General features: G+C 36.9%; 1 protein-coding gene across 1 annotated transcript; it reads left to right on the top strand.

Annotated features, from left to right (window-relative positions):
* The first annotated feature begins 5,226 nt into the window (after positions 1-5,226).
* On the top strand, positions 5,227-6,917 carry SOWAHA (sosondowah ankyrin repeat domain family member A). The gene has a single exon (XM_075276443.1). The coding sequence runs from the start codon at positions 5,295-5,297 to the stop codon at positions 6,792-6,794; it is 1,500 nt and encodes a 499-aa protein (XP_075132544.1). The 5' UTR covers positions 5,227-5,294; the 3' UTR covers positions 6,795-6,917.
* The last annotated feature ends 3,947 nt before the right edge of the window (positions 6,918-10,864 follow it).

Here is a 10,864-nt window from a genome sequence, read left to right as displayed (position 1 = left end):
GGTATATATTCCTAATACACAGATACAAGTATATATTCCTAATACACAGATATAAGTACAGTATATATTCCTGAGACACAGATACAAGTATATATTCTTAATATACAGATACAAGGATATATTCCTGAGACACAGATACAAGGATATATTCCTGAGACATAGATACAAATATATATTCCTAATACACAGATACAAGTATATATTCCTAATACACAGATACAAGTATATATTCCTAATACACAGATACAAGTATATATTCCTAATACACAGATACAAGTATATATCCCTATTACACAGATACAAGTATATATCCCTAATACACAGATACAAGTATATATTCCTAATACACAGATACAAGGATACATTCCTAATACACAGCTACAAGTATATATTCCTAATACACAGATACAAGTATATATTCCTAATACACAGATACAAGTATATATTCCTAATACACAGATACAAGTATATATCCCTAATACACAGATACAAGTATATATCCCTAATACACAGATACAAGTATATATTCCTAATACACAGATACAAGGATACATTCCTAATACACAGATACAAGTATATATTCCTAATACACAGATACAAGGATATATTCCTGAGACACAGATACAAGGATATATTCCTGAGACATAGATACAAATATATATTCCTAATACACAGATACAAGTATATATTCCTAATACACAGATACAGGTATATATTCCTAATACACAGATACAAGTATATATCCCTAATACACAGATACAAGTATATATTCCTAATACACAGATACAAGGATACATTCCTAATACACAGATACAAGTATATATTCCTAATACACAGATACAAGTATATATTCCTAATACACAGATACAAGTATATATTCCTAATACACAGATACAAGTATATATCCCTAATACACAGATACAAGTATATATCCCTAATACACAGATACAAGTATATATTCCTAATACACAGATACAAGGATACATTCCTAATACACAGATACAAGTATATATTCCTAATACACAGATACAAGTATATATTCCTAATACACAGATACAAGTATATATTCCTAATACACAGATATAAGTACAGTATATATTCCTGAGACACAGATACAAGTATATATTCCTAATACACAGATACAAGGATATATTCCTGAGACACAGATACAAGGATATATTCCTGAGACATAGATACAAATATATATTCCTAATACACAGATACAAGTATATATTCCTAATACACAGATACAAGTATATATTCCTAATACACAGATACAAGTATATATTCCTAATACACAGATACAAGTATATATCCCTAATACACAGATACAAGTATATATCCCTAATACACAGATACAAGTATATATTCCTAATACACAGATACAAGGATACATTCCTAATACACAGATACAAGTATATATTCCTAATACACAGATACAAGTATATATTCCTAATACACAGATACAAGTATATATTCCTAATACACAGATACAAGTATATATCCCTAATACACAGATACAAGTATATATTCCTAATACACAGATACAAGGATACATTCCTAATACACAGATACAAGTATATATTCCTAATACACAGATACAAGGATATATTCCTGAGACACAGATACAAGGATATATTCCTGAGACATAGATACAAATATATATTCCTAATACACAGATACAAGTATATATTCCTAATACACAGATACAAGTATATATTCCTAATACACAGATACAAGGATACATTCCTAATACACAGATACAAGTATATATTCCTAATACACAGATACAAGTATATATTCCTAATACACAGATACAAGTATATATTCCTAATACACAGATACAAGTATATATTCCTAATACACAGATACAAGTATATATTCCTAATACACAGATACAAGTATATATTCCTAATACACAGATACAAGGATATATTCCTGAGACACAGATACAAGGATATATTCCTGAGACATAGATACAAATATATATTCCTAATACACAGATACAAGTATATATTCCTAATACACAGATACAAGTATATATTCCTAATACACAGATACAAGTATATATTCCTAATACACAGATACAAGTATATATCCCTAATACACAGATACAAGTATATATCCCTAATACACAGATACAAGTATATATTCCTAATACACAGATACAAGGATACATTCCTAATACACAGATACAAGTATATATTCCTAATACACAGATACAAGTATATATTCCTAATACACAGATACAAGTATATATTCCTAATACACAGATACAAGTATATATCCCTAATACACAGATACAAGTATATATTCCTAATACACAGATACAAGGATACATTCCTAATACACAGATACAAGTATATATTCCTAATACACAGATACAAGGATATATTCCTGAGACACAGATACAAGGATATATTCCTGAGACATAGATACAAATATATATTCCTAATACACAGATACAAGTATATATTCCTAATACACAGATACAAGTATATATTCCTAATACACAGATACAAGTATATATTCCTAATACACAGATACAAGTATATATTCCTAATACACAGATACAAGTATATATCCCTAATACACAGATACAAGTATATATCCCTAATACACAGATACAAGTATATATTCCTAATACACAGATACAAGGATACATTCCTAATACACAGATACAAGTATATATTCCTAATACACAGATACAAGGATATATTCCTGAGACACAGATACAAGGATATATTCCTGAGACATAGATACAAATATATATTCCTAATACACAGATACAAGTATATATTCCTAATACACAGATACAGGTATATATTCCTAATACACAGATACAAGTATATATCCCTAATACACAGATACAAGTATATATTCCTAATACACAGATACAAGGATACATTCCTAATACACAGATACAAGTATATATTCCTAATACACAGATACAAGTATATATTCCTAATACACAGATACAAGTATATATTCCTAATACACAGATACAAGTATATATCCCTAATACACAGATACAAGTATATATCCCTAATACACAGATACAAGTATATATTCCTAATACACAGATACAAGGATACATTCCTAATACACAGATACAAGTATATATTCCTAATACACAGATACAAGTATATATTCCTAATACACAGATACAAGTATATATTCCTAATACACAGATATAAGTACAGTATATATTCCTGAGACACAGATACAAGTATATATTCCTAATACACAGATACAAGGATATATTCCTGAGACACAGATACAAGGATATATTATTGAGACATAGATACAAATATATATTCCTAATACACAGATACAAGTATATATTCCTAATACACAGATACAAGTATATATTCCTAATACACAGATACAAGTATATATTCCTAATACACAGATACAAGTATATATCCCTAATACACAGATACAAGTATATATCCCTAATACACAGATACAAGTATATATTCCTAATACACAGATACAAGGATACATTCCTAATACACAGATACAAGTATATATTCCTAATACACAGATACAAGTATATATTCCTAATACACAGATACAAGTATATATTCCTAATACACAGATACAAGTATATATCCCTAATACACAGATACAAGTATATATTCCTAATACACAGATACAAGGATACATTCCTAATACACAGATACAAGTATATATTCCTAATACACAGATACAAGGATATATTCCTGAGACACAGATACAAGGATATATTCCTGAGACATAGATACAAATATATATTCCTAATACACAGATACAAGTATATATTCCTAATACACAGATACAAGTATATATTCCTAATACACAGATACAAGGATACATTCCTAATACACAGATACAAGTATATATTCCTAATACACAGATACAAGTATATATTCCTAATACACAGATACAAGTATATATTCCTAATACACAGATACAAGTATATATTCCTAATACACAGATACAAGTATATATTCCTAATACACAGATACAAGTATATATTCCTAATACACAGATACAAGGATATATTCCTGAGACACAGATACAAGGATATATTCCTGAGACATAGATACAAATATATATTCCTAATACACAGATACAAGTATATATTCCTAATACACAGATACAAGTATATATTCCTAATACACAGATACAAGTATATATTCCTAATACACAGATACAAGTATATATCCCTAATACACAGATACAAGTATATATCCCTAATACACAGATACAAGTATATATTCCTAATACACAGATACAAGGATACATTCCTAATACACAGATACAAGTATATATTCCTAATACACAGATACAAGTATATATTCCTAATACACAGATACAAGTATATATTCCTAATACACAGATACAAGTATATATCCCTAATACACAGATACAAGTATATATTCCTAATACACAGATACAAGGATACATTCCTAATACACAGATACAAGTATATATTCCTAATACACAGATACAAGGATATATTCCTGAGACACAGATACAAGGATATATTCCTGAGACATAGATACAAATATATATTCCTAATACACAGATACAAGTATATATTCCTAATACACAGATACAAGTATATATTCCTAATACACAGATACAAGGATACATTCCTAATACACAGATACAAGTATATATTCCTAATACACAGATACAAGTATATATTCCTAATACACAGATACAAGTATATATTCCTAATACACAGATACAAGGATACATTCCTAATACACAGATACAAGTATATATTCCTAATACACAGATACAAGGATATATTCCTAATACACAGATACAAGGATACATTCCTAGACATAGATACAAGTATATATTCCTAATACACAGACACAAGTATATATTCCTTCCATAGATACAAGTACAATAAATATACACTAATATATAATAATAGTAATACTAAATCCATAACATCTCTCCTGCTGTTGCTTATAGGCAATCCTCGTCTTCCCAGGTGAGCCCCGCCTCCCCCCCCCCGATAAGCAGTGATGATGTCACCTGAGATAAGGAGTGGTGACGTCACCGGCCAGGTCTCCCTCCAGGTGACAGCAGAGCAGGCAGTCCTCCTCCTGCAGGCTGCTCCCCTCCCCCTCCTCTTTATTGACTGATCAGACAGGGCTGGGCGTAGCAGTCAGAGCTGATCACAAAGCTTCACCCCGGAAGCCACAGGTATAACTTGTCCATGAGACAGACAGGGGAGACATGTAAGAGGGAGCCCTGCAAGCTCTGCACCCCCCTGCATGTGAAAGAGGAGAATGGCTGTAACACAAGAAGTTGTGCTGAACTTTCTGCTGGAGCAGGGAGGAAAGGTGAAGAACTCAGATCTGCTCAGGAGGTTTAAGCCTGTGGTGGAGTCTCCTGACCCTCAGGAAAAGGCAAACAACAGGGAGCTCTTCAAGAGGTTTGTCAATAACATAGCAGTGGTGAAAGATGAGGAGGGCACCAAGATGGTGGTGCTGAAGAAGAAGTATACCCATTTACTGGCAGGGAGGCTGGAGGAACAGGGGGAAAGGCACCGCAAGGAAGAACAAACGCCACTTGTACCTGTGAGTGACAGCACACAGGAGACAGCCGGCTCTCCAGAGACTGGCACGTCACAGCAGGAACCATCTGCGCCCGCACTTCCCGAGCTACAAGATGACCAGGCTGAGGAGGTAAGCCACCTAACCCAGAACGCTGATATCCAGAATGATGCTACAAGAGAGTCCGTGTTTGACATTGTGTCTAGAATGGACAATGCTGGACCCCTTCCCTTCCCCAAAGCATGGTCTGATGCCCAGCCTAAAGACCAGGCTCAGAAGCCACACATGTTGCCATTACGTTATGCCCAAACTTCACTTGAAGAACCCAACCAGAGTGAAGACTACCCGCCCCAAGTAAGCGTCCTGCCTCAAGCTGTCCAAGAGGCTTCTCATATTGTTTTACCCAGGTCCCCCAAGGTGGCCAGGAGGCCACATGACGATACCGGCTCCAGGTCTCCCCACATCAAACGGGCATCCAAAGCCATCAAAGTAACTGAGGAGACCAAATATTCAGATGTGGTCTCCCTGGAGCCACCTGAACACGAGTGGTTAGTCAGTGCTACGAATGGTCGGTGGAATCATAAACTCCATGGTCTCATAATGACGGACGGCGACTTGGCTGGTAAGAGAGACTTTATATCCGGTTTTACTGCATTGCACTGGGCAGCCAAAAGCGGCAACACCGAGATGGTGAACTTATTGTTTCAGCTAAGCCAGAAGAATGGTAGTAACGTTAACGTCAACGCAAGATCTTTTGGCGGGTATACCCCTCTTCATATAGCGGCTATACATCAACATAAAGACGTCATCCTTGTCTTAACTAGAGATTATAGCGCCAACGTAAACATCCGAGATAATAGTGGAAGAAAGCCATACCATTACCTAAAGAAAACCTCCCCCGTACAGCTAAAGTTTATCCTACACGACCCAGCCGCGTTAACTATGGAGCATTCTATACCGGTGAGAAAGAACTCCAAGGTGGCCACCTCTATATTGGGAACCACCACTGCCTTCCTGGGCGTCCTCTCCGATGATGTCGCCTTTCATGACTTGACTAAAGGCCTCAAGAAGCCGGGATCCTTAAATAAGTTCTTTACTGCGCCCTCCGGGGTCAAGAAGAAGCTCAAGTCCAGGGACCGCGATCCATCCATCGCTTCTCTTTATGAAGAACCCGAAGACCCAGAGGAAATTGCAGAAAAGCGCAGACCTGTTTCTGAGTTTTTCATCCATTAGTTGGCTGGCACCTCGCGCTGATATTGGATACCTGCCTGTTTTGTGTATGATTTTGTCTGTATTAGATTTCCTTTATGGTAGTTTATTAATTTGAGGTTAACGGAACTGTGACTACTAGGATGGCGCCAGAAAAATCAATACTTTGCAGCGCTAAACATGGTTTTGTTCTGTGTTTTTGTTCTACATCCTCCTCCTCATCTCATTGAGCTAGGTCAGAAACCGGGTAATCCTGGTGGTGTAATATGTACTATTTTGGGTTGTCTTCTATTGTGATCAGTGATAACATTTACTGGCAGGTGACGGAGAAAGTACATTTAGCTACTGGAATGGTTTCACTGGTTCCTACTGGTTCCACATGGCGGAATTTGCATTTGGCGTGTGAACATTCCGCGCGGCATTCCGCTCCCGATTAGGCCCAAATGAATGGACCTAATCGGGAGGGAGTATCACGCCGCAGAATCCATGGCATCTCGCTTTTTTTATTTCCGCCGTTTTTGGAAGCGGATTTTGAGGCGGATTCCGCCTCAAAATCCGCTGCCAAGAAAACTCTGTGTGAACAGACCCTAATGTTTTCAGAATTTTGTCTTTCCCATATTGACTGCTTCTATTTTACAAGTCATAATTTTTGTCTTTTTTAGTCATCTGGCTTCTTAGAAACATTTCCTGCTCAGTCTTCTCTGTTCCTTTCTGCTCTGTAAGGAGGAATTCACACGGAGTAATCTGGCGCGCAATCTGGCACATATACGCGTGTCAGTTTGTGCACTCAAAAAGATCCCATTGATTTCAAAGGGAGTTACGGGCGCAAAATTACGTGGCGTATACGCTCGTAACTCCCATTGAAATCAATGGGATCTTTTTGAGCGCACAAACTCTAACACGCCGTATACGAGCCAGATTGCGCACCAGATTACTACATGTGAATTTCCCCTAAATTTCCCTGGAATTTCCACTGTACTACTTCCCTTATCAGCTGTTCACCATTGGCCTTAAGCCCGGTTTACATGAATGTATGAAGTCATCAAGCAACAAATTTTTTATCCACGTAGTGGTCTAGCTTTTCATCCACGTAGCGGTCAATATGTCTAGAGACCACGTGACAGATTTATTAAAACTGGCCACTCCCATATGCCAGAATGGAAGTCTACACCAGTCAGGATCTGGCATGGGATTCTGTATAAGGGTGCATTCACACGGAGTAAAGTGGAGCTGATTTAGGCGTTGAATTTTACACATATAAAAATAGGCGAGGAGTTATTTTTGTCGTGTTTTTTTAGACATGGAAAATAACAGAAAACACGTTAAAAACCACTTGGTGCCAAAAAACACATCAAAAAACGCCTCGCCTATTTTTACTCGTGTAATAATCAACGCCTGAATCAACCACTTTACTCCGTGTAAATGCACATTTGGGGTCCATTCACACTGAGTTTTTTGGTGAGGATTTTGATGATGAAAAAATCCGCTTCAGGAATTAGGAAAAAATTTTTGGAGCGGTTTTTGAGGATTTTTTTTTTTTTTCCTCCAGCAGAGTGTACAGACCTTGGAAAAAACGCTTTGCCAAAATCCGTGACGTGGATTTTCCACCTCTCATTGACTGCATTGGTTTTTGCAGGTGGAATCCGCCTAAAGGAAGCTTTTTTTTTTTTTTTTTTTGTGGAAAAATAAAGCGAGCGGAAGCCATAGAACTCTATGGGGAGCTGTTTTTTCCATGTGGATTCTGATGCGGATTTAGCGTCAAAATCCGTGTCAAAAACTCTGTGAATGAACCCTATCTCATGCCAGTTATAATAAACATGTCGCCCATATTGGTAGCAGGGCACAGAGTAGAGTCTGCAAAGGCCTTATGCCAAAGATACCCGACATTGACATTTATCTACACTAAAAACATAAATCCTCCCCAATATTCTGCAAGTCCATGTCCTCTGCACTGAAATAATACCGCTATGATTGTTTTTCATGCAAACCATGTGACGTGAAAAAAAAGCCGTTGTGTGAATTGCAGCCTAAACTACCGTGGTAGACACAGACTGCCAAAAATATGTCTGTGTGAACTAGTGCTTACAAAAGACAATCGTATGTAAAGAAGTCCGACATCTCTCAGACCTGCTACTATTGTCCCAAAAGGACTGCGAATAGTAATACATAGGTTGTTTTTCACTTCTTGTTCAACTTCCTTGTTGTTATCTATGGGAAAGCAAATAGTGATAGCAAATATTCCCTTGTGTAAAAGTTACTATGTTCAGGTATGTTGGGTGTTTTTGCCTTAGGACAAGACAAAACTGTGCTTGTTCCATGACCTGGTTGCCTGTTTGGACGGGTATATACCTCGATGCACGTGCACTTGTGTACTCTATAATGTACATACAGCATTGGGATCTTCTGACTTTATCATATTATTGTCATTTTTATTTTATCATGTGTATCACCACATATGTCCTCTAGCTCTGGGAATCTTCTCTTTCACACGGGAGAGGCCGGCTACTTGATAATTGACCCACATAATGTGATGGAACGGCGGGAGCGCGTCCTTGTTAATTGTCACATGGCCATTTCACATCATTGAATTTGGATTTGTGCTGTTTGTGTGACTGATATTGTGCAAAATACTTTATAGGGCTTCAGGCTGACCCATAAGTTCTGCAATAATAAGTTTATGGTGCTGAAACCGGAGCAAACTTGCACACAGAACCTCATGTCCTCACTTATGTTTGTAGGATTCTTGGTATTGTTGTTTGGATGGCGTTTTATTGTACTGTGACTGGAACGTTACTGCGAAGACCTATGAAGTCCCTGTGTCTCTATACTACGGGGTCATAGCAAAGTTTGTAGGAGGCGATAACTCTGTAACATATAGTCTATCATTTTTCTCTTTTGTTGTATTTGACATAAATGGCTCCATATAAAAGTGGAGACCCGCAGACTTACAGTAGGGGGCCTTACATGTCTAGGTTCAGAGCCATACTATGTACATGAGGCCTCAGGCTAAGGTCCTATTTCCATTTGGGAAGTCCGCTTGGGGAACTCCAAATGGAAACCTATACGCATTAAAAAGCGGTTACCTGAGCAAACCACATGGACCCCATAATGAGGTCCGTGTGGAAACACGCGGAGAGAAAAGTTCTGCTTGCTAGATTATAGTCTATGGGGTCCGCGGTTTTCCCAGGTAACCGCTTTGTAATGCGTATAGGTTTCCATTTGGGGAAAGCTTTGTTGTTCGTTGTTTCTTAATGAATAGGTCCATATGTTTGTAACTTCAATCGAAATCACGCTTGCACTTACGCTAGTAAACATAGGAGTGTTTGCTTTCTTCTCCATAAATGTGGATCAAATAAAATGTGCTTTTCATTATTATTTAATACAATTTTAACATCAAAGAAGCATCATCTCTTACCATGTATGCCAGTGTTGGAAACAATACCATGAACCCTTTGAATGAATGGAACCAGGCCGCAGACAACATCTCAGCTCCTACGGGGGTTGTTGCCAAGCTTTCCATACAATCTGGTTGAAAACTGTTCAGTTTTAGGACACTGCTATGGATTCTTATGCAACTTGCAGTGTTATCCCTTTGACATCTGAGGCTGAGACTTCTGTGTTATAGATTAATATGTCCCCGGAGTTTGGGTTCCTGCTCATGTTTGACGGGTGATACATGGTCCATATTTAATATACCGAATACACCTGTATATAGCAGGCCTAAACTATATATAACACTTGGTTTTGCCACATTTTGGTGTGATTCATGTCTAACCACAGTGTTGTAATAATTATCACTTCCCTATATCTCCTTCCATTATGACTAAGCCATTCGGTTGTAACCCTTATATGTACATATATACCCGTATATACATACCTTGTAAATATTGTACTGACAATAACGGAACCACTACAAAGTGATCGGCTCTTCCTATAACCCATGGACTAATACAGAGGTCACCTCTAATATTGTCTAGTTTTATACGATATAACTCATTGAAGCAATGGATTACGAGACTCAAGCGATTTGCATTCATGAATATACGGTTACTAGTTTACAGGACGTACCTTGTATTTCGAGACGTGGTTGTAAA

The sequence above is a fragment of the Leptodactylus fuscus genome, chromosome 5, assembly GCF_031893055.1.
Source record: "Leptodactylus fuscus isolate aLepFus1 chromosome 5, aLepFus1.hap2, whole genome shotgun sequence".
Taxonomy (NCBI): Eukaryota; Metazoa; Chordata; class Amphibia; order Anura; family Leptodactylidae; genus Leptodactylus; species Leptodactylus fuscus.
The sequence above is the reverse complement of the archived record's forward strand: the minus strand, read 5'-3'. Positions and strand labels throughout refer to the sequence as shown.

Bases quoted from the DNA above. Each gene is read 5' to 3' on its own strand.
- SOWAHA (XM_075276443.1), top strand. From the start codon at position 5,295: ATGGCTGTAACACAAGAAGTTGTGCTGAACTTTCTGCTGGAGCAGGGA.